Here is a 26,286-nt window from a genome sequence, read left to right as displayed (position 1 = left end):
TTTTCATTACTCCTCAATTATTTCAACCCCATTTGCAATTGGTTTCAGAAGAAGAAATTTTCAACTAAGCTGTGAAACATAGGTCCCTGTTATCTAAGTTATATTAAAATCATACACAAAATTATGCATTGCAAAGTCTTAAACCACTATGGAAACTGAAATGTTCTCTGTCTCTATTAAATATATAGTATGTAATTAAAGAAGTTTAAGCCAGAATAAAACTTTAATCAAATCTGGTTTGGCAAAAAAATATGTTCCAAATAGTTAATTCAACAACAAAAGGAGATAAGAGATAAGTAAACAATAAGATTTTTAAGAAACTGAATGGAAATGTTTTTAAATAGTTGTGTGACAGAACTATCACCCAGCTTGACTTGCTAAAATGTAACAAAGTTCCTAGCTCAGGGGGATGTTTGTAGGACTAACAATGTGGTAGGTGGAGGGATACATATGCGACTCATCCTAGCTGAGATGATGCTTTATGAAAATTTCCTTAACCGAGAGAGAGTGACATCCCCATGGCAACCAAACATTTCCAGCACTGATTACTGATGCTAATAAATAATACATTCTCTACTGTCTGTAATACAATAACTTTTTGACTTCCATTTAACAGGAAGAATCATAAAACCCATGAACTGTTTCGCTTATTAAATTTTCTAATTATTTACATTTCAATGAAGCCTATACACTACATCATACACACATCATGCATCCTGTTGAAAATCTTTTCTTCTTACACACAGAAAACTCACAACGAAATGACACTTCTAAAATGCATTCAATTACAGATACATGTATATTTCACAATCTTTATTCAGAATGGTGTATCATTTTTTCATTCATTATTAACAATTGCAATCTCAGCTATCATAGAGAATATCGCAGATATTTTCACAGATCATATATTGAATAATTACATTCTCGGTGTTATACCATTGACACCAGTAGCATTTGTCCAGGGCTTTACTTCTGAACTTCAACTTGTATTTTCCCACTACTTTGTGAATGCTGTTTAAGTCTGAGAAGCCAAATTTATGCTTTATACACCTCAGAAAAAATTAAGTGAATTACTATTCTAATGTTTCTGGTTAATGAAAAACTAATCAACTCTGTTGCCTGCAATAAAGTTGAGATTTGAAGACATATTTCAAGAATGCCAGTTCAATTTCTTTCCTCACTAACATGCAAGTTATTTACCCGAGTTCAATATTATTTGAGACAAAATTTGGGACAGGGAAGTACAATATATCCCAAGATAAGAAGTGCCACAGAAAGTAGTGGTACACAATGCAAAATGTCACCCATGTAATTTGTATAAAATCATTTGAACTCTACAATGCAACAGACATTTGAGAGCTAAGGTTTGCCAATCTGCTTTTCATTGAATGTAGAGTTATAAGCACATCAGGTACAGTCACAGACACTTCTGGGTTGTAACAATTCCACTGAAAACCAATGGAGTCATTGCAACCCAGAAGTTGCACCATTTATGATGTTATGCCTACTCGGCTTCCTAGATTAGAGTCTACCATTATTACTTTCAAGTAGCTCCTCAGGTTCATGACACTCAGTCAACAATGAAATTCCAAAGCTCTTGTGGGGACTACAAAGAATCATCATTAAACTCTGTATGTATAAAATATTACAATATTTGTGTGTTGTATAATATTATATGATGGTACCTGATGTACCAATTTACATAGCGTAATAAACTATTTTACTGGCAGTCTGTTGGTTTCTTTTTCTAGGGTTAAGGGACGTTGTTCTGTTTCAATGTCATTTAAGATGTAGCAGCTTATATTTTTAAATTAAAGCATCCACATTTTCTTAAATGGTTGTTTCTGGGTAGCCTTACAGAAGCAATTATATACAGCAGTAAAAAATAACAACTCCAATTGATTCAGTAAATACAGTCGCGCATGTCGGCCTATGAAATAATCGTCCTTGCACTAAATTATAAAGGAGCAAAGATACAAAGTGTGTACCCGAACATCGATTACAACTTTTATACACACACAGTTTGTATTCAAGAAGTGTCACTATCATATATGGTTTCAGTGTAAAAATGTCAATAGCTTCCTAGAAAGAAAATGTTTTCAAATGTAAACACTGTCAATACTGCTATGACAGATGTTTACATTATAAAAGTAGCGTACGTTCTACGCTGTAAATAAGTTATAGATCTCTAATTATTAGTATGTTCCTTTGCATTAAGAACTAGGAGTTTTTAACATTATGTACACTCACCAAGTGCAGCACGGTATTCACAACCTCCCGGTTGGACACCTGTCCCACCTCAATCAGTCCGATTAGGACTGCAAACTTCAAGTTGTCGTTCATTACCATCCTCACCACCTCCTCCGGTCTTTTAATGTCACTTATAGGCGGATTGGCTTGTTCCGCCATGGTTAAAGTGTTCAATGAATTCCCTTTTCTGCTTGGTTTTTATGTCTTGATCGGAGAAAAACTAAATTTTACACAACGATCACCACATAACACCGTCACCACGACTGACAACATCTGCCATATTGAAAACTGAAATGGCTGTTTCCTTTTAATCAAGTTAACACTTAACGAACACACTTAGTTAAATCTATATACAAATTAATACCATGAAGGAAATAGTTAATTCATACTGGAATTGAATTTATGCATATATTCATATTTATGCAGCTTGAATAATTTTAATAATATATGTTCCCCTTTGTATCACTTTTGCACCCTCCAATTAAAAGCAGTAGAAAGTTTTGCAACAGACAGATACAAAGATGGCTGCTGTGGACGTGGAGAGGATCCGAGTAAGTACCAATTTTTCGAAGTTATCTGCAAAAGTAGTGCATCTATGTCCATTTATGTTCTGCAGCATATGACTGTTAACTAAGGGACTTACGTCCCATCCTTTTTATTACCGTACTTGTACTTAAAATGACGAAATACTATTCCATAAGAAGGGCGTTGGCTATGTACGATCTGTTTGTTTGGAATTTATAGAAAACCAACATCTGTGTTTACTCAACTGTATTTTCTGATAGTTCAGTCATGGTCAAAAATACAATGATTTCCTCTTATTAAAACTATCAATTCAAGTATCATAACGCAAGACAATAGGTTAAATTATTACCAAGTATTTCAGGATTAGTCGATTTAATAGATAGGGGTATTGAGCACTTTGACATTGCGAGAAAGCCCGAATGGGTATTTAGGCAGCTGTTTTGATTTCTTGTTTAAGTTACTGGCATTTATTTCGTGTCAAATCCAAACTCATATTTTGGTGTAATAACTCGTGATGGAGGCATCTCCACTAGCATATGGTTTACTAACATTAAAGAGAATTGTTTATGACTGTGGTTGAAGTTAGGTAGATTAGGTTGATCAGTTTTTTTGCAATTAAACCCTGTTGATATTTTCGTCTGTTTTTTTTTTAATTAGAAAAATCTGTTTTATTGAGTATTTCCAGTTTCAGATGGCCCTTTTCAATGTGCATCTTTACCATATGGTATACATCATCATTTTTGTATATGGTTCATTGATGCAACTTTTTATCTAATGAGAACCATTGTGTTGTTCTCAAGAGTAACATCGGTCATAACTTGAGGGCAATTAATATTTAATTATATTAAAATTTGTGAAATGTTGGTAATTTTCATCCTGAAATAACTAGACATATTCATCCCATGTTGTGAATTCAATACAATTCATGCAATTGTGCTGCGAATAAATTTTAAACATCCATTTTAAAATTGTTCAGTAAATACCCAACACAGACCTCATTTCGAAGATGTTCAATTTGGCTTGGATTTTGCTTTAGGCTGCTTCTATTCTAATTTTTGCTGCTTTCAATAATTAAAAAGTAATTGTAAATTGTTTCCTCTTCTTTCAGCCTGAGCTAACTCTTCGCACTTTAAAGTTGTCTGGGCATGTTGGATTTGATAGTCTCCCAGACCAGCTAGTTAATAAGTCAGTCCAGAATGGCTTTGTATTCAACATCCTTTGTATTGGTAAGTTGTATATTTTCCTTACATAGCGTGATAAAGTGAAAATATTATTGTGCCTCATGATTTATTTTACTATGCTATGTGGCGATAATATTGTACACGTTTTCTCAATATAAAAAAATATTTTTAGCTTGCTCTTATGGTTTCGATGTTCTTACCATGTACCAGTGGCAAGTTGTGTAACTCCTACTTATTTTGGGTAACAGTTCATTATATCGGAGACACAAGAAATTACTTAAGGAAATGAGTTTCTCTAAGGTTTCTAACGTTCGTCGAGGTATTTTCTTTCATTGTGAAATCTATTTGACCGGGAAATCATGTATTTTGCAAGAGAAATATCTCACCGACGCACAATTGTCATTGCTTTCCTACGTGAACCGGATGCTCCATACGTTTGATGACGTAACCCCCTGTCAGTTTTTCTAACCCACTATTTTTTAACTATGCTTGCCTGGCCTAACCTAACCTTATCGGAAATGGTTCATTGGGCTATCCGTGAATGGTTCGTGAGGTTATCCATCAGCTACCCATGCATAATGTGCAATTTGCACATGTGACTAACACTATAGTAGGTATTTTTCGGTGAATAAGATTGGAAACACTGCATACCGACAACGGTAGTCAACGTGTTCTGATCTCCGGGAAACGTCTCAAATTCGTTTATTTTCTTATTTTTCACTTACTTACTTACCTATTCTGCATTGCTAAGGATTCTTTAAGGTGGGATTTCGCTTTTTTCACGAAAAATAGTTTCAATTTTACACATATCGAGTAATTATTGTTCGTTCCTTTTCGCTTGTGTTACACACAATATGGCGGGCAAATCTTGACTAGCGTTGTCTATCTTCAGTGGGTATGCAGTGTATCCAACCTTCTTCACCGAAAAATACCTACGTGTTACTGATTTTGTACACAAACCATACATAAATAGCCACGCATGGTTAGGTTAGGTAAGGCAAACATAGTTAAAATTGTCATCTTCTTGCAAAACAATGGCGTGGTTGGAAACACTTACCGGGGGTTTCGTCATCAAATGCATGGAACATCTGGTTCACGTATGTTTTTAAACTCTCCTGGCAAGTGCGTAATTTCAGTGAGAAGATTCATACATGTGTTGTAACTTTTAAAGTAGAGATGATGCAATCAGCACCATGTCACAGCTGCCTTTACCACATCCCTTCTAGATATTAATTGATTAGAAGCTGGGTGAGTCCCAAAGCCACTTTTTATGTAGGGATTTTTTATTTATATTCCTGGTGGAATAGTTCATGGGTGGATTGCGGGGAGATTAACCTTGATGTGGTTCGTTGTATAAAATTCAGCTACTTCAAAAGGTAGTATGAAGTATATGCTGATACCCTTCCAATTCTATGAAATTTGCATCCTCCATTTTATTTTCTTCCTTTAACACTAAGTTGAAATCTTCAACCTTGAAGTAACACTACTGCATTCTTTTATTTTTTGTGTGATATTCTCAATTGTAATACTGCAAATTAGGGATGGCTAAAACCGGATAAATTTTTAACCAGGTGTCAGATAATTTTCTGTTCATATATTCAGATTGTCCATATATCTGGATATCCAAATGTGTGTATTATCTGGACAGTTTTATCATTTATCCATTTTACATGCTCTTCCCATATTCTTTTATTCATCATGTTTATATTTCTACCTTAAATGTTTATATTTTTACCTAAAAACAGATCTCTGCATTCCAAAGTTCAATATAAATGCACAACATTTTCTGTCATACTAAAAAAATGTAAATTTATTATAAAGATTATTATAAAACATTTTGCGTTTCATGTCTTGATAACCTGCAACCTGGGAAATTGGAAAAGAATGCTGAAGAAATGCATGTCCTTCATCCATGGGCATATTTAAGGGGGTGGTTCAACAGGTCCAACCCCCCCCCCCTTTCCCTTATGGTTCAATAAAATTACCAGATTACCTGTTCTATCCGCTTGATCATAAAAATTTCTTCGGACTTGCTTTATTCTGAATTCAAGACGTATGGTACGGGATATGGCTGGGAAGAAAATTACATAATTTCACACACTAGATGGGATTGCAGACCAAATGTCTGCAATTTCCTGATACTGTAGTTTAGAAATTTCTGCGATAAGAAACTGTATTGGAACTGTCAAATAAATTATATATTTTTTCCTTTCGAGTTTTCTTGAATTGGTTTTTAAAAACTCAGTGCAAAAAAACAGGGAAACACCGTAACATTCTCAAGTTGTTTGACACGAGATGACCAGAAAAGCATCAATACTAAGTAGAGTGGCTGGTGGAATTATATTAATTAATTATACAAACTACGGACTTTACAATTTACTAGTAGAAGATAAATATTTCAGCAAGCTCTTCAGTTTCTTCACTGTGTAACCTGTGGGGAGTTTGAAACATCTTCACTTGTTCTAACCAAGTTGTTTTCATGCAATGCAAGATTATGTTGGGCACCTCAAAAGGGGTACTGTATCAGGATATGTCAGTTTCTAAATGAGATATTAAAAACATTGCTCCTCCCTAATCATGAACGTCCACAGATTTTTTCCCACGGATTGACAAGCAAGGTATTTTTCCATGGGTCATATTACCCCGATAATAGTGTTGCTCCCACAAAATACACCGCTTGAATTTGAAATTATCGCATTCCCGCATCACATTATAATAATTTATGTAAACTACTGTAACTGAAATCAAATTATACGTGTGAAGTATATACTTTCAGATTCACATTCATTTTCTAAGGGAGAAGTGTGGCCATCCTTTTCCCCCTTCCAGATGTTCATTCCCCTATATTATACTTTCACCTAGAAATTTAGTGTAGCGGAATCTTATTGCCGTTATTAAACGAAGTTATATTTTCAAGCTGATGAAAGTTCAAAGCAACTATGGGTTAAGGGAGTGCAGTGGACGGAAATTAATTCATGGGGGGGGGGGGGGGGGGGCAAACATTTAAGTAAAAGAAGCAAGGCTAGCTGAATCTAATTGTAGCAGGACAAAAGGACACTCAAGATGGTATTAGTTTTTACGTCTTTCTTGCATTATTTCTTTCAGGCGGCCAAGAGAATGCTGTGAAGTTTATTGAAATATGTTATTTTACGTAACTTTTCTTTACCTAATCATGGAAATGAGAATGAATGGGTGATGAAATTGATGAAGGAACACACTTACAAAGACAATCTGTGCCCAGGACTGGATTCAAACCTGGGACGAAACCTTTTGTATCGTAGCATGCTGAGTTAACCACTCCATCACGGTGGTCATTGAAATGCTGTTGGAGTATTAAATGTAAACTCCAATGCCAGGGCTCGAAAAATCCCGGTCGCCATGGCGACTGTGATCTTAAGCTGTAATATGTACGAAATTTTGATTAATTCCAAGTTCAAATTGCAGTACAGCTTAAGTTAGCAAATGATTTTTTTTTTAAAAAAAATCAACGTTGTGAACATTCCAGGGAGTCTGTAATAATTTCTTACTCTTTGTCCCCCAACACCCCATTTCCTGTTTTCTCGAATGATTTAGCGATGTTTTGAATACCCTGATGCTCAGCTTCTTGTACAGAGTGTTTCAAAAGTTGCACTACCTAAACTTTGAAAGTGTATATCATGAAAACAGTAAGAGATATTTACACTGGGTTTTCTGCATTATAAAGTCTCATCCATTGAGATATTTTTCAATGTTTAAAATTATCAGTTTTCTCCATACACAAAATTTAGATAAATTAATAAGTGGCGGAAGGCAGCGTTAAAATTTTTGCAGAAATGCACTTTTGAATGAGAAAAATATGTAAGAAATTATCGAAAGGTCATAATTAGATGACTGATGCCATGTCAATCTGTCATTTGCAACCAATATTGGTCACGTGCATCATTTGATGGATTTTTTATTGGCGATTTTATGGGTTGAGTGAAAAAGTGCCATTTTTAAGACACATATGACAATGAGCAGGTCGAAATATTGTCAACAGATGTATGCCACATGTGCTTAAGAATTGGCTATACATTTACGTGAAAAATCATAAACCAAGATTTTGTGCCGAAATTGGACTCTTGAGAGAATCCTAGTCTGCCTCTGGTTACACTGAATTCTCTTTGCTCACTTTTGATGCTATTATGCCTGTTCTTTTAATTTATTCAGCATGGCATATTCTTTGGAGCAGCGTGTGTGCATTGCTGAAGAGTATTTTACTACTCATGTGCAAGAGGTTTTCCAAGAAAAATCCCCTGCTTCTGTTTACCTCACAAAGCAACTGTTTTACAACTAGTCAAACACCAACAAATGACCCCACAAATTGTTAAGAGTTGGTATTATTATTGAATAGTAGGCACACACAGGAGATGTACTACGTAGAAATTTTCAGCAAAAAATGCAGGCTCGACCAAGACTCAAACCTGGGTCTCTGGCATACCGTACGATTTCTCTAACCACTGAGCTACTGAGCCGGCCTGGCCTTTCCTCAGTATTCTCACTCATGTTCCTCAGTAACACAGTCGAGCAGGAAAAGCCGAACTGGCAAGTTGTACATAGTGATACATAGAGGTTTTTAGTCTTTTAACGTTCTTAACATGGGAATAGGGTAATTGTGCAAGTTTTTAGAGAACGACGAGTTTTTTAAATACGTCTAGAGGGGGGATATAATATCTTAAATGTATCCACATCAAACCTTGTCCACAATCCTTTTGTTACATTTCGATGTTGTACCATGTTAAGTACCTAGTTTTTTGTACGAACCTGAAGAAGGGGATAGTTAGTCCCCGAAACGTAGTTCTAAAGAAAGGAAAATAGGAACAACATACTCGCATACGTAAGTACAGTTTTTAATGTTAATTTTTTTAACGTCTTTTTTATATTCTGGAATTGTGAGTAATACGCACCAAACCTACAAAATGCTAATGTTAATGAGAACTTAGTTTCTTTAATTGTGAAATTCTTCGATTTGGTTGACAGTTACTGTGTTATTAGCTCCTGAAAAAGATGTATGTGTAATATGTTGAGCATATTAATTAATTTTGGTCACTGGATGATAAATTAGGTTCTTACATTAAAAAAAGGTAAAGTGCTCCCCTGTGCTTAGCACCACGGCATGAAGGCGTATAGGGGGTGTGAGGCTAACGCCTCACACTTTCTTGATCCGGTCGTGAGTGGGGGTGATGTGATCAGCATGACGCCCCTGACTGCCTTTACCCCCCAGGGTTTCCCCCAGGTACCCATGTCATTTGACATGGGTAACAAGGAAACTATGCATCCCTGATGAATGACACTATTTGACGAAGCTATGGTATATTTCGGATAGCCGAGAAAATAACCTGAAGAAGGAAACAGTTGTTTCTGAAACGTTGCACAAAATAGATACTCATTTCACGTAAGTAACAAAGTTTTGTATTTTGAATTTATTGAAAATGTGAATTAATATATCTAAAGTGAGTAAGTCGCACATATCGTGAATTATGAAGACATATATATACAATCTTCGTAGTTTTTTTCCCTCTTTTTTCCCCAACATTGAAATAATAATATGTAGTGGGTAATCAAAAATTTGTCTGTGTTCCACAGGTGAAACCGGTCTTGGTAAGTCAACCTTGATGGATTCACTCTTCAATACAAGTTTCGAGTCTACTCCTAGTCCTCACAATCTGCCAACAGTGAAGCTGAAGGCACACACATATGAACTACAGGAGAGTAACGTTAGACTCAAGGTACGTTTGGTGACTCATACATTGTATTGATGTGTGAAGTCATCTAAATTAATAGATAATAAACTCAAATGCTTTTAATATTATTGTTATCCTGATGCAAGAAAGTTATATATAATATATGTATCTTCTGCAACTATCCATTTGGGTTTTCTTGTTTTTCTCAAGCAGCGAGAGGTCTTACTACAAGTAAGTAGTTTACGATGTATGAATACATTTAGAAGTTAAAACAGGGAAATAACTGGTGTTTGTAGCAAACTATCCTCATTCTCATTATTAAGTTTGACCTTCTCGATGGGATAGTGGTAACTGTAAACGTTGTAATAAAGGGTTCCCTAGTTCAGATCCCATTTTAAACTCTGTCCCAATTAGCCTATCTGGGCATAAAGTGAGCTTGAAAACAGACCCTTGCAAACCTCATTCATCTTTAATAAATGATGAGGTGTGCTGTATGGGTTTCATGTTTCCAACAAGCATATGACATTTAAGAAAACAATTGTAGAAGAGAAAATAGAAATATGGTGTTGTAAAAGTGTTTTTACTGTAATTAGAATGCGTTCCATGTTTAAATAAACAATATTATTTATGTAGAATACTGACTGGAATACAATCTATGCAAGATAACGATATCCAGGATATAAAAACAAAATTACTAACCTTAACTGTGTTATTTCTGAAGAGAAATAACTTTATTGCTGTTGCCTCTACTTACTCAACGTGGACATTCAGTCCATCTGCAGTAGTCATGACCATTGATGATGCAAGTGTGCATGTGCTAACTGGAGTCCACTGGCAGGTACTGACCAAGTGGAAAGCAATTTCCGTGAATATATCCTTTTTTCCACTTCAAAAATGTTTGTTAGGAGTTGTACCAGCTATCACAAACTACAAAACGGCAAGCAAGATGTATTGTATAACTGAATGTATACAAGCAAAATACTGATTTGAAATTCAATGTAGTTTCACACATGCTTCTACCTACTTCCCCTTGGATTCACCACTCCAAGCTGGGTGCATCTTCCATAGTCTAACTAATAAAGAGTTCATGTCAAAATATACATGCATCTAAAAAATAAATGTATTCGGTCTAGTATTAGTGTATTTTTAGGTTGATTCTGAAATTTGCTACATGTTACTTCTGATTAAGTAAGGAATTTAGAAGAAAGATCTTGTCACATCCTTTTTTGTATTTACTGTTTTTTCTATTCCCAGCTAACAATTGTTGATACTGTTGGCTATGGAGATCAGATTAACAAAGAAGACAGTTTTAAAGCCATTGTGGATTATATTGATGCCCAGTTTGAGGCTTACCTTCAAGAAGAATTGAAGATCAAGCGCTCTCTAACTACATACCACGACAGCCGAACTCATGTCTGCCTTTATTTTATATGCCCGACTGGTCATGGGTAAGTTCGTTATTTGTTTTCTAAATATTTTTGAGTTAGTAAGATAAGACGTTTTGCTCTTCCATATATTTAAAGTGACAGTTTTACAAAAATATTGATATGAATAGTAAAAATATACTGTTATGTTGCAAAGTCCATGCATTTTTGCATTCTTCTAGCACTTTTGTCTTTTTGTGCTTTTTGGATGTGTATGTTTGGGGCTGGAGTTGTTAAGTTAATCCTATAATACTCATCAAAATAATCAAATCTTTTACATAGGTTGAAATCCATTGATCTAGTTTGCATGAAGAAGCTGGATACCAAAGTAAACATCATTCCTATTATTGCAAAAGCTGATACTATCTCAAAGACAGAACTACAGAAATTCAAGGTAAGTTAACTTGCATGCATTGTATTAACTGTACTTAAATTGCTTTGATTATTTTAGTGCATTATCACAGACAAAATTGCTCAGTATGAATGGCAATTAATATCTATGTGAACTCTTAGATTGTTGCTTCCTTAAATTTGCCCCTGTTAAATTCAATAGGCTGAAATATTCTTTGGCTCGTGATAACTCTGTATTTAAGGCTGCCATTCTGTTGAAAGTGTTCAGATTTCAATTTAAATGGTGCAAGTGTAACTTCAGAAAAAGAAATCTGTCCTCAGTTGACCTTAACACTAAAACATCGAGGAAATTAACCATCCTAGAACAACGGAGTGTGTCATTTTGACCACCATAAGGTTGTAATGGAATTTTGAAATAAAAGCTACAACATGATAAGAGAAGAACATTTTATTGTATTACATTACATTTTTGTTTCTGCACTCTACACACACTGGAAGCAGATAACGTCCTGGCCGATACAAGCCCTGCAGACAGCTTTCTCACAGCACATGCACTCCATTGTTGTCTTGTTTTTGTTTCTTCTTAAAAGTTAAAACTGCCTTCTTCTCTTGGGATCCACCTTGTCCGATGCATCTCTCACCCTCTTCACCCATTTCTCCATCTTTGACATTGTGTTCAGGAAGTTCTGTCGCAGTTCATGTCCAACAAATTGTAAAAAACATAAACAGGCCAACGACTGCAGGCTGTCTTTGTAATGTATTTCCTTGGCATGTCAAAAATGCCTGCATCAAATTCTGATTATAGTACTTAACTGTTTCAGCTTCCTTTTTCCATCAGCTTCAATGGAGCTGTGCAAGGAACTGAGAAGACTCACACTTTTAGCATGATTTCCTTGGTACACAGTCATCTGATGTCTTCGTGACATAGAATCACACTGGAATGAAGCTCTGCTTTAGACTTCCTTGCTTGATTCAGGAATTGTTCCATGAGCCGTAACACAACATATTCTCCAAGTGCCTGTCCTTCTGGTTGATTCTCTTGTCTTCCAAGTTAGGGGAAAAGGTTGCAGACATACTTTGTTGCAGTATCAACTGCAACCCAAAACTTCAATCAATATTTATCGGGCTTACTGGCTATAAATTGAGTAAAGCAACATCTCGTCTTCTTGGGGAAAAGTTTTTCATCAATCGTTACATTTTCACCTGGTCTGTAGCAGCTCAAAGAATTGTTGATAATTTTTCCAATCTTCCGACACCAGTTCAAATTTGTCCATTTTGACTCTTTCCTTTTGAGACATCTTTTCATCGAAGTTCAAGCATCTCCATATCTCCTTGAAGCGATATTTTGTCATTGTGTCTCGGAAGAAGCTGACTCCTCAAATTTGAGACCACAGATCCTCGACTCATACTCCCAAAGAACAGTAAACACCCCAACATCCATCAGAGAGATTGCAGCTTCCAGTTTCTCCAACGTTAGGGTCCATTCGTTTGTTCTAAACTGACGTCTTGACTCTAGTTCTGTACATCTGCAAATTAGATGCAACATGGCGTCATCAAACAGAAGGCGAAAAGCACTTGAAACTTCTTCACAAATATGTTGTAAGGAGTAGCTTGTAGGACCACCCTGTTCTTTCAGTACATTCATGGCAGCTTTTCTGCCAGTTACAAGAACATTACCTGTGACAATCTCCCAAATCGAACTGTCTCTTCCCAACCATGACTTCCTTACACTAGCCCAAACAGCTCCTGCTTCTTATTCATTGTCCGAAGACATTGTTGCCGCTGTTTCAACGGTCTCAATTTTATTGGACACCCACCATTGTCTCCTCATCGGAATATGAGGTAATATTTCTGGATCTGACCCTCCTGAATCTTCACTCGAGAACCCACCTTCTTCCTCAGATTGCTCGAGAAACCACCCAATTTGCTGCGAAGACAACCCACGCTGATGCAACATCCTATCAAGTCTAGTACTGACTCGGGAATGAAAGATTGAAGAACATAGGAACATGTTAGCTCCCATCGTGACAATTGCATAAGTTGAAAACAAAGCCCCGAGCAACAATGAAGTAACAATTGTTGCATGCATACAAACATGTTAGAGAGAGAGAAACAGCTCTCAAAAATAACAATAACATGAGTGTGCAATGGCACATTATCCAATAGTTTTCTTATGATGGGCAAAATGACCGCTCGTAATGACCTCCCTTAGCTCCTATTTTCGGAGAATTGTAAAAACTGATTACACCCATCGAAAGAAGATACACAAATGGGGAAAGAAAAGAAAATTGAAAGTGGTCAAAATAACACTAGAATGATGGGAGTGGTCAAGTAAATATAGTAGATAATTACAGAGAAATTTGGTACTTATGTTTTCCACGAAGCTGTTTTTAATTTGTCCTGTTAATTTCAGTGGCAGCGGCCACCAAAATAGGACAAACTAATAACAGCTATGTGGAAAACATGAGTACTAAATTTCTCTGTAATTATTTACTACCATTTCTCTTAATTTCTGAAAATATGAATAGTAGACTCAATACAAAATGTGAAATAACACATTGTAATGCATTTTCCCACCCAGTTTTGTCACGAAATAATTTGAAATGAGCTGCAAAATGCAAAATATACTCTTAAAGACGAAATTTAGAGTTTATTTACAGACCCGACACTTTCCAAAGTCAGAATTATCCGGAGTGTTATGCAATTCACGAAAATTCTGGTAACAACATAAATGTGCTATTACAAGGGATATGTTTATTTTGTGTATTAAGTGCAGTATTTAAATCAAACTGGATTATATTCATATTTTTAAAACCAAAATGTCATTTTATATACTGCTTTTTCACTGCTATAACAGCAAAATTTTATTTTATTTACAGCTTTTGAACCCGAAATTGATTCTGTTTTTGTACCGAAATGTTGCTCTTTTATTTACGAAAAATATGTGCCTCTACATATAATGTACATTCAGTAGTTAAAAATAACTACATGGACCTAAATATTGTAGTGGTTTATGATAGCTGAACTGAATAAAGGTGTATTTCGTCTGCCAACAAACTTCCCCAAAGATTTTACTATGTTTCAACTCCTGTCCTGAGAAAGACCCCTGGTGTATTGGGTTGAAACTGAAAACTTTTAACCACTGCAGGTCCAAGCTGGAATTGGACTGCAGGATCTTGGAAACTACTCCTATGTAGTTTTTCTTGTATGTACGCATTGCTTGCATTATAGAATTATTTTCCTGTAGTTTACGGTTATTACAAGCATAAGAAAACAGTTTTTCTTTGTGACGTTTCAGGAGAACACACGCTCCTTTCATCAGACATTTATTTTCATTTTGACTAAAGATACAGTTATAACAATGGTTAGTAATTTTTAAACAAAAAGAATCCGTTATATAATGAATGTTGTCAATGTTACATTGTTGTAATATAGCAACTTAACTGTGAAAAAAGCAGTCTGTTGTATTTTTATTTGAGACTTTTTAAATTATGAATCCAAAATATCATCAGGCAATTCAAATTCATCATTGTTTTCACAAAGTCTTTTGATGTTTTCTGTTACATTAAATTTCAAAGATGGTGGCTTACTCCATTTGTGAAAAAGAAAACTCCATACTGGATCTACGTTACCATTTTCATTATTTAATTTATTCCAGTGTTCTTCTGCAATGAACGAAGCTTCCCAGACATTCAACTCTGTGTTTCCCGTTAATCTTTTTAAAACCCTTCTCTTTTTAATCAAATGTTTCTCTTCGATGATATGAGTTGACAAACCTGTTCTTGGGTTTAGATTTATAATGTCCAAATCATGTTCGTGCCATCTTATTGCCATTTTCCTTGCTGTTTGTCCCACATAATCCTTTGAACATGAACAACTTATATTATATATTCCTGTGGTTTCCGCATCTGGTAGAGAGTTTCTCATTTTGAATTCATTAAATGTACCTTCCAAACTTCTTGGTGATTTAAAAACAATTTTGAAATCAAAACTTCTGAAAATTTTTGCAATTTTATGTGAGAATCCCTTGTGGAATGGAATGCACACAAATTTCTTTTCAACAGATTTTTCATCTTTGTCTGTACTTCTCTTTTCCTTTAGTTTTCTTGCTACTTGTTTTTTGATTTGGTTTATTCTGTTAGTGTGAAAGCCATTTTCTTTTGCTATATTAAAAACTGTTTTCTTATGCTTGTAATAACCGTAAACTACAGGAAAATAATACTCCTATGTAATGAAAGCAAAGTATGCTTACAAATAACAGGGTATTTTTGTGGCTAATGTGTTGTTCTGAGGACCAATCCTTCACTAGATGTAGCTTCATGACATTTTTTCTGTCTGAATGCGTAAAGAACTGGGGCCACATCATGCTGAAATTCTGCATCAACTTCAGGAATGATTGACATGTGCTATTGTATCTGAAGTGCCTCAGACGTTAAAAATTGTTTGTTATTTTGAGTATTCTGCATGCTACAAATGATATCCATATCAGAATTTACCAATTCTTGCAGTAGGTGCACATAGCTCACTTTTTATCAAAAGTTGTCGTAAGTTTTCACTCACGTTAGTGAGCTGAAATATAGAAAAACAACATTTTGAAGATCACACACCTCCTTTGTCAAGTTGAGTTCATCGTACTTCATGGAGGAAATAAGGGCACATAGTTTTAATTTGAGTATCAAGCAATTTAAGTTAATGTTCTCTTAAATGCCCTTTTCCAGAGTTCACCAATGTATAAATCAGACTGCTGAAATAAATGAAGACTAGATTTGAAAGCATGTATTAGAAAAATTCCGTGAAAATGATGAAATTTTAAAGATACTCTGTCATGCAACTTGCATGTTATCACTTACTGATATACTTGCTCATTCTTCATGTTCACTACAAATATAATTATAATTGGTGTTCTTAGCAAAAATATCCAAGTTGGCATACAGAGGCTATGTTACTCATTGTAACAAAACACCAATGTATACTTTGATGGATCACTATATTTTACGCCAGCCTGCATGGTGGAGTTGTTAGCACATCGTGCCACGACACCAGGGTCCCCATGTTTGATTTCCGGCTTGGGCATGGATGTTTGTGAGTGTCCATTCATCAATTTCATTTTATCGTCACTCATCCCCATCTTCGTAATTAGCCAAAAGTGGCACAAAAGCGAAGTAAATTGAAGCAAATCAATCAATCGCTATATTTTAGTTCATTTTCCCATAGAAGTGAACGTGCAATACTATTTATCATGTCAACAGGATAAGTTTGCATCTAGTTGATACTCATTGGTACAATGAAATTGGCATGCTATATCTTACTATTACATTGTTTGTTATTAGGAACCAAAGCAAGTTTCAAAACAGATGGTGTCATTTGATGCACAATCATCTTCAGCAGCTCTGCACTGGTGCAAACTTGTGTCATCATGATTTAAGTTGGGGAAAGCACTGGTGTACATAGGTGAATTTTGGAAAGCAGTCTGTACTTCTGATACAAATGTGTGATTTTTGTATTTTATAGTATTTGGTGTTGAAACTAATGACATTTTTTTTTCAGTCCAAGATCATCTCTGAATTATCAAACAATGGAGTTCAGATTTATCAGTTTCCAACTGATGATGAGTCTGTGGCTGAAGTAAACACATCAATGAATGCTCATGTGCCTTTTGCAGTGGTTGGAAGCACAGATTTTGTGCGGGTAGGAAACAAAATGATGCGTTCAAGGCAGTACCCTTGGGGAACTGTTCAAGGTACGATTAGAGGTTTTTTTTTGTTTTTTTTAGTAGTAATGATGATGTGTATTGTTCAGTCTGTTTCACCGTAATGATTTTAAAGTGTAAACTGGAAGGTGCTCTGAAATGTACAAGAATCATCGGGAATCTGCATTGATACGTATTATAACATTGAAACCAGAATATTCTTAGCAGTAGCTAGATGTAAGAAAAAGAACCTTCACTTTTCAGGGGTAAAACTGCTTAGAAATGTTACAGCAGATTCTGTGTGTGTACCAGATCGGAATTTAGTAAGGGAAGTGGGGTAATATATATGAAATGTACATATTTAATGGCTAAGTTTTAAGTAATAGGTGTTTAGCTATACATGATTGTTTTCTGTAGGTATTGATTGGTTAACAAGAAGAGAATGTAAATCTCTTGTAATTTTGTCCACTTGGTTCATTAGAAAGAAAGTGTCAAAACATAATGGAAAAATAATGAAGCACACACACACATATTTAAATTACTGAACAAAAATATGTGCTGAATTTGCACATTAAACGTCTCATACACATATTTGTGTGTTTTGTGTCTATCCTAGCCATAAGATTTTGCATTTTATATTGTTTAAGTAAATTACATGATATTTAAGATTTTAAGTTTTTCAACTTTTATAAAGTATAAATACAAAAACAGTTAAAACTTCACCTTGTAGTGTTAATTTTAATTTAGCATTTCTTGTATTTATTTATTTATTTATTCATTCTCTTAACAGTTGAAAATGAAGCCCACTGTGACTTTGTAAAACTTCGTGAAATGTTAATACGTACAAATATGGAAGACATGAGGGAGAAGACACACGGTCGCCATTATGAACTTTACCGAAAGAAGCGATTGGAACAGGTAAGCTTTCATCTTTAACTGCATTGGTAGCCATGAATTTTTTGGTATGCAGCATTGTCTTCTTCACATTTCAAAACTTGTTTCAATAGTACACCTAATTACATGAGCTTTTATGTGAGAATGTGATACAGTCATAATCACAACTTGCTCTTGTATTTCTTGTTCTTTTCTTCTATCCATTTCAGTATTCAAAGGTTTGATCTTTGTCCATTTTAAGTCATGGAAGTCAGTTAACAAAAAATGTTTTCAGTGTGTATTACAGTTTTGTGAATTTAGAATAATGTAAAACTGTAGAAATGATGGTGCTGGATTAGTAAAAATGTTCTCGCATAGTTTCCATCGTAGCCACTTCTCAAGCTATATCAATTTTTTATGACTTGATGACATACATATATGTGTATGCACTCACTTGTGAGCATGTGCTTGATTTCTGAGAACATGCTCCTTTTTTTTTTCCACATGATAATATGACCAGATGCTCACTGAGGGAGTAGATACTCCTTATGCGTGCAGGTTCTTAGCCTGTTATTCATATGGAATGAGGTATGCTCCTAAGGTGATTTATGCACATGGCCTCTTGAAAGCAGTAATGGTTTCTACTTCCTGTAATAATATGAAGAAGTAATTTTTTATCTTTCGATCTCTCTCACTCCAGAAATACCCACAAATTATGTCTACTCTCATTAAAAGTTATAAATACTCGAGTTTGGACTTCAATTAGAAATTAACCACTAGACCTACATACAAATGTGTTACATCAAAATTTAGTTTATTCAATCCTGCGTTAACCTATGCTAACCATTTTTTTTAGTATGCCTTCTATTTTTTATCGTCATGAGAACAAAAAAGTGTCATATTTTTTAGTTTTGCAAACGATCGCTCTCTTTGAAATTCAATAAATATAAAAACTAGTGGTCCGATTGTGATGAAAGTTTAGTGCGGTGTAGGCAGATGGGTTTTGAACACAATTCTTAATTTTCAGATTTTTATAATTTGTTAAGAAACAGTTCATATCAATTTTGCAAAGCAACATTTTCTTTGTATTGGGTAGTTCTACAAATACAATATTGATCTTGTTTTAAAGCTTTTTGCTACTGTTTTTAAAACCCATTGTCACTTCACATTGCAAAACTGATTTTATACATATTTTTATTCAACGGACTAAAGATCTGTGTTAATGTTGCCACACCGCACATACTGAGTCGTAATGACAGTTCGCAGTTTCCACGGTTCAACGGATATCTCTGTACGTGGTGTTGCCACGATTTTTTCCTACCATTTCTTGCCTCAATCAGTAATGTTGTTTGTATAGCCTGTGAATTGATTGATTGACTTGGTAGTTTAAGTCCAATTTATGCACAGTAAGGCTAATTGGGAATGGACCTACAGTTTAAAGTGGTATCCGAACCACTATGTGCCTCCACTGGGTATATAACCCAGGACCCCTTGATTACAAGGCATTGGCGCGGCCACTGCACCATCAGGCTATAGTCTGTGGAGTAATATTTGTACACCATCAAATAATGGAAATGCATGCAACCATAAAAAATATGAGTACAGTTCATGAAATTAGATGAACTACATGAATGAATTGATGCTCTTTTCTACAGGGTCCGGCAGAGGAGTTAGATGGTTTTGAAATGTGAATAACACACCTAATTTTCAAAGATACAGAAATACAGGTTATTGTATGCCATTTATATTTACCACGAGAATTCGTGCAAAAAAAAATGATGCCTTCAATTTACTTCTATACACATTCGAAGGCCTTTTTCCTTTCCTTTTAAATGACCTACGTAAGATCTTGAGTCGGCACTTTGTCCGTTTGAACAATTGGAAGAAATTCAAATCAACAATCGGCGATCCAGTGAGAAGTTGGTGGCCTGCTTAACTGCTTGTCAGCCCAGTAAGCATGGAGCCCTGGAATGTGCAACATCGAGCGTTTATTGTGGAGGGATTCTTCAAGACTGGAGAATCTGTATTGAAAACTCAGCATCTTTTTCAACGTCATTTTCATCATCTTTTTCAACGTCATTTTCATGTGGCACGCCATAGGCATGTACCAAGACGCAACACTATCCTCGCGTAGGTGCAGAACTTCAGATTGACAGCATTAGCTTTGAATAGGTCACCACCTGGCCGTGTTCGAACCCATGGCGTGCCACATGAAAATGACGTAGAAAAAGATGCTGCTTTTTCAATACAGATTCTCCAGTCTTGAAGAATTCCTCCACAACAAATGCTCGATGTTGCACATTCCAGGGCTCCATGCTTACTGGGCTGACAAACAGTTAAGCAACAACTCACCGGATCGCCGATTGTTGATTTGAATTTCTTTTAATTGTTCAAACGGACAAAGTGCTGACTCAAGATCTTACGTAGGTCATTTAAAAGAAAAGGAAACAAGCCTTCGAATGTGTATAGAAGTAAATTAAAGGGGTCATTTTTTTTTTGCACGAAATGTCATGGTAAATAAAAATGGCATACAATACCTGTATTTCTGTAGTAATACATTTCCCTACCTTTGAAAATTAAGTGTGTTATTCACATTTCAAAGCAGTCTAACTCCTCTGCCGGACCCTGTACTCTACTTATCTGTGTTAAAGTTTACAATGTTTCTTTACTCTTTTAGATCAAAGAGTGGTTTTGTCCTTTTTTTTTGTAGTAGTAGTAGTAGTAGTATCGGAGGGAGACCAGCAGTCGGTAGGTAAGCCAAGGCTCTCAAGGGCTGTCGCGCTGTGGGTTATTAGTAGTAGTATCAGTGGCATATTCTCCCATGCTGTGTTTTACTGCCAGTATACCAACTTCTTCATATATACATACACACACGTGGGTTGGAAACAAAAGAGATACCTCTGTGAAACTTTTACAGCCCTTCGATGTAGTCAACAACATTGCGTACAACCACTGCCAGTGATGTGGAAATTGTAGTATACCTGTAGTAGTGCCTGTTGTATTGATGGTTCGAATGGAGCAGTCTAGTGCCTGAAGAATTTCTGGAACAGTTTGGAAGGAAATGCCCTTCATCTTAGGGAGCAAATCAAAGTCACAGGCACTTAAGTCTGGGGAGGTTGGTAAAGCACCTGCCAGCCCCATAGAGTTAACAGATCAGTCACAGGTTGTGTTACATGTACCTGAGCCTTGTCCTGTAAAATGATGAGTGGATTCAGGAGAAAGTGTCTTCTCTTCTTTCACAATACAAGTCATAAGTTATGTTCTAAATATGAACAGTAATACTGCACGTTGACGGTCTGTCCTTGAGGTATGGTATGGATAAACACTATCACAGTCTTACACGATAATCACCATAACATTAGTATGGTTCTAACTACACAACTTGAGACCACCAACTCCAAGAATACTCTATTCCTCTCGTCACTGCGCATGAGCACGGGAGGTAGCTTAGGTATCAAACTAACATGTGTTATAAGTGAGAAGCAGCGGTTCCGTTTCGTGGCGTACATACAGCAGTGTTACCACTATTAAATTTCCAACCCACGAATATACTATAGGAATTGGCCCAAAATTTTAAGTTGTCAGACTTTTTTGTTTTACTTGCATGCCTGCATTGGTATTTTATTTCCATTATATCTACTTGATATGTAATAAATGCATGCAATAAATAAGAATTGTTGCAGTAAACCAGGTCAAATTTTTAGAATACGCCACTGGTTTCAATTATTGCATGTTGTGTTTTTAGAAAAGTAATGCTAGTCATTCCATTGCAGATGGGTTTCAGCGATGTTGATGCAGAAAACAAACCTGTTAGTTTCCAACAGACATTTGAACAGAAACGAACTGACCACATACAAGAGTTGCAGAAAAAGGAAGATGAAATGAGACAGATGTTTGTTGTCAGAGTCAAAGAGAAGGAAGCAGAATTGAAAGATGCTGAAAAGGATGTAAGTGATAAATATTATTATTGAATGTAAGACTATGGAGAGAGTAGTAAATATGTTTGCATGGGAAAATCAGCTGCTGATGTTAGATAGCAACAAAACAGCAATATAAAAATTCACCCTACTGACTGAGCTCTTAGATTTGTACCAGTCTAATATGTTCTTAAACGTTCACAAAACCATTTTTTGTAGATTCAAAATAATATAATACAGATATTTTTAGTGGTTTTTATTTTTACTGCGATGTTTCATCCTGGTTTCCAAGAACTTTTTCAAGCTTACGCCAAGATACACACAACACACAACCTTACATGGCTTGAAAAAGTTCTTGGAAACCAGGATGAAACATCGCAGTAAAAATAAAAACCACTAAAAATATCTGTATTAATAATAATAATACTGTCAGTAATATTTCTACAGATCTCTTCTTCATCTATCCCTAAACATTGTTCTTGGGACCTATTGAGCTAAAATTGTTGGAACGTGGATTATTTTTGACCCACGTTATTACACACATTTCTTCTAACAGCGGAAAAGTGTTATTATCCAGTTCTCTTAATTTTGATCTTAGTTTGGGCTATTCGTAGGAGGCAGACAGAATAGAAAGGTAAGAGAAAGGGAATAGAACAATTTCACACTCCACAATATATCTAGAAGCAAAATAGAACACGTTTTATTATTGCCAATACATTCACGACACAAGCCACTTTTGAAACATACATTTTAGCAATTGCAATCTCATTATGCAAAAAATGTTTTCGCTACTTACAGTAGGAGTTTCATGTAGAGCCAGTAACTTTCGTACTCCTAGCCTTCACAGCTGTGTGCAAGTAAAGTGGCATCAACTCCTGTCCTTTTTGAAGTTTGCACAGAAGAATTGGTTACTTACGCTTATCTAAATTTATGAAACCTGCACAGTAGGTGGACCACCCCACGGTACGATTTTGCTTTCCCTCTTTAATTTGGAAAGCAATAACATTATTTAGTATGTTGTAAGCAAAAGATTCTTCCTGGTCTTACCTATACCTTCCGATTTAAATTCAAACTGTACACTCGCAAACCATATTTCCAACTGTTTCTTCAAATGTTATGTGATTACAGTTCAATTTTCATACTTGCTTGGAATTTCCTTGATTAATTTATGGATATTTTGACACCTTTATCTGGATCTGTTCACTATGAAAGGTCCCATAGCATCCACATTTTCTACTACTTAGATTTACCTCTACAACTTGATTTGTTTTATATTAATTTTTTTCACATTCTGTACAAATCTTCATGTATGCTATTTATTTTTTCTTGTGTTCCAAGTAGAGTTTGGCATTTTTTTTTAAGTTGGTTAATTTACTTCTGAATATAAATATGCAATAATATACTGCAAGTTGTGAAATACGTAATTTATTTACCTATCAATTTTGATGATTTGCTGCCAGCATTTACAAAAAGGTTGTTTGAGCCTAGTTGGATTAATTTATATGAGTTTATGAATAAAATATCATTTCTTCAACTCATCGTGGCTTGTCTAGCCTTTCTGTCATGAATATAGTTCATTATTACTATTGATAATGGTATACTTAATACTCTTCTCTTTCCATGCAGCTACATGCTAAGTTCGATAAGTTGAAGAAAGATCATGCAGATGAGAAGAGGAAATTGGAGGAATCTAGAAAGAAATTAGAGGATGAAATTATTGAATTCAACAGAAGGAAACAACAATTGCAGCAGCAACAGTTGACAAGTAGCCATCATACTCTGACCCTGGGCAAAAGCAAGAAGAAGTAAGTCGGTAAATAACAAAAGGAAGCATGTAAACTATGAACAAAGGCCAAACGTGAACCTGCAACAATGTATCAGCTTAAAAATATACACTATAGTAGGGACTTTAACATTTTAATGAAGACACCTAATGCTAGTGGAGACAAAGAATTCTAGTGGTATTCCAGTAGCTAGTCCTGCACCTTAATATAAGCACAGTCATGTGTGTTCACACGTGTTTGCTGTCATCACTGCCACAACGGAAATTTGTGTATAGGGGGACAATTGTTGCCACCAGCTCAGTAAAACAAAATATCTCTGGCATTCTGCAGGAACCTTGTTGTGGAAGTCTCCCTATTTTGTGACAAAAATACTCATTTGTATAGCTTCATATATTTTTTCTTCCAAAGAACTGCAAACCTTTTATACATTTATGTTTGTAAAGAAGAGTAAAGTAACCCCTTTTTTACCCCAGGAATATGCATAGAATACCGCAGCCTGAGATGCATACAAGCTATAAGTTATTGAATTTTTTAAAGGAAAAAAGTTTAGATATATAGTTTTCTGCAGCTTGTTCCATTCAAGTGGTGTTTGTCTGTCACAGTTGAACGACACGTGTCTTACAAAGAAGCACGGTGATGAAAGAGAATTTTGTCGTAAATACTAAAAAAGAAAAAAAAGACTGAATGGTGACAGTTAATATGTACAATATGCTTTATACTTCCTGTACCTTTTCATCAATGTATCATTATAAATTGTTTTGTACTGATGTAATAAAGAGTATTGTCTTCCAAAGTTTGTTTATTCATATTTACAGTAGACATACAAATCCAGAACGGAAAAAAGTGAACTGCAAAAAAATATCGTAATACAAACTGCATAATGTCACTTTTTTAAATTATATTAATTTCCTCACTTTCAAGATATTCATTGATCAGATAATTGATCATTTTTTTAATAAAACATGCTGTATACATTGAATATAATAATCTCAGATTACATTCTACTTTACTTTGAAAAGAGTATATAGAACTTGCTCAAGATAGGGAAAGATGGAAGGCCTGTGTTGCTGCAGCCATGAACCTTCGGGTGTAAGAAGGCTAGGGAGTTAGTTAGTTAGTTTGGTTTGTATATAAAACAGCAAGTTTGTACTTGTTGTGTAGTGTAATTCTTCCGTATGATGCAGAACAAAATTACAATATCTGGAAAGCATTGTTTACAGAACAAGCTGTAAAAATGAATATATGTGTTAGTTAAAAAAATAGTTGAGGACTTCATTATAAACTCTCAACTTCTATCATGTCACTTTCTTCATGAAGTTGGCAAAGTATAAATTTGTTTTATGTTTACTTTTTGCTCAGATAGTCTAAACAGGGCAGAACCTTCAGTTGGGATCTTGTTGTACATACACAAAAAAATGCACTGACTTTTGTTCTCTTTACGTAAATGCACATATTATTAATAATATCTAGAGGAAAAATTTAAAGTAACATAAAAACAACACAGTCATTTCCGGAGGTATATATTTTCCCTGCTCCACATATTTTTATTTTTAATGTTTTATTATTAAGCTTTGAAAAGTACAGACCTCAGGTGGCTGCTACTTTGAAGGTGCCACTTCACCTTAATGTAACCCCTCCCTCCTCCTACAGTTGCCAGAAATAATAAAATTAAATTATATATATAATATATTTAAATGAAGAGAAAAAATATTCAAAAGCTGTGTTTTAAGGGGATCAGCAAGAGTAGTGTTCCTCAGAAAAACTAAGGAGAGGGCTACATCCCTCTCGGACAGCTGAACTGTCCTAAAAATAAACAAAAGATTATAGCACTCTGTACTAAAAGGGTACCCCATCATTAAAAATACCTTAGTAGAAATGAAAACCTGGGAGTCTGGGAACTGTGTATTATCATTTTTTAGTCAACAATAACATGATAAAATTGTTGTTACAATATTAAATATCGGGTGATTCCCTCACTAGAGGCCCCAAACTTTTGTCTATAAAACTGCCATTTACTTAAATTTTGTCTTGAAATTTTGTATGGACATACCTTCAACAATGTAAAACAGGATCTAACCTCTTGCAATAAGTTTGGACTCTTCCAGTGACCTTCATTTGTTTTGTTCCACGACAATGCATCTCAGTAGTGTTGCTTCGAATGTATAGGGATTACAATGTACACAATCGAAGAGCGTGTGTACCTCGTTCGTAAATACTGGCCTTTTTTTTTTTTTTTTGAAAAAACAGCTAACACAGAAGTCTACCTGGGAATATTCACTGAGTTTGTCAATCAGTTAACAGATGATGAACTAACTGATGGATATTTCCAACAAGATGGTGTGGTGCGACATGTCACACTTCAAATGTCAGCATGAGAAAAATTAAAAGTTTTTTTGGAGACCGAATTATCTCAAAAAATCTTTGGCCACCAAGATTTCCCGATCTCACCCCACCCGACTTCTTTCTTTGGGGCTTATTGAACGGAAAAGTATACAGAAATAAACCCTGCACAATCGTATCCCTGAACGAAGCTATGTGTCAAGAGATTGAAGCCATTACCGACGCCACTTTAAAAAAGTGTTCCAGAATT

At 35.3% G+C, this 26,286-nt stretch overlaps 2 protein-coding genes across 14 annotated transcripts in view; one reads left to right on the top strand and one right to left on the bottom strand.

Annotated features, from left to right (window-relative positions):
• Window positions 1-2,522, bottom strand: part of rg (A kinase anchor protein rugose) — a 1,179,223-nt gene extending 1,176,701 nt beyond the window's left edge. For all 13 annotated transcript variants that reach the window (XM_083144766.1, XM_083144776.1, XM_083109897.1 and 10 more), the window contains exon 1: window positions 2,251-2,522. In XM_083144766.1, the coding sequence (XP_083000892.1) occupies window positions 2,251-2,409 (159 nt within the window). In that variant the 5' untranslated portion in view covers window positions 2,410-2,522. The remainder of the gene's footprint in view (window positions 1-2,250) is intronic.
• Window positions 2,523-2,724: 202 nt separating this feature from the next.
• Septin2 (septin 2) lies at window positions 2,725-24,483 on the top strand. The gene is made up of 9 exons (XM_083144758.1): window positions 2,725-2,801; window positions 3,884-4,001; window positions 9,561-9,703; window positions 10,913-11,106; window positions 11,365-11,476; window positions 16,981-17,173; window positions 17,913-18,040; window positions 21,769-21,942; window positions 23,539-24,483. The coding sequence occupies exons 1-9, from the start codon at window positions 2,772-2,774 to the stop codon at window positions 23,719-23,721; spliced, it is 1,275 nt and encodes a 424-aa protein (XP_083000884.1). The 5' UTR covers window positions 2,725-2,771; the 3' UTR covers window positions 23,722-24,483.
• Window positions 24,484-26,286: the final 1,803 nt, after the last annotated feature.

The sequence above is a fragment of the Lepisma saccharinum genome, chromosome 1 (genome assembly GCF_977018435.1).
Source record: "Lepisma saccharinum chromosome 1, izLepSacc3.1, whole genome shotgun sequence".
Lineage (NCBI taxonomy): Eukaryota > Metazoa > Arthropoda > Insecta > Zygentoma > Lepismatidae > Lepisma > Lepisma saccharinum.
Note: the sequence above shows the minus strand (reverse complement) of the source record. Positions and strands in the feature narration are given on the sequence as shown.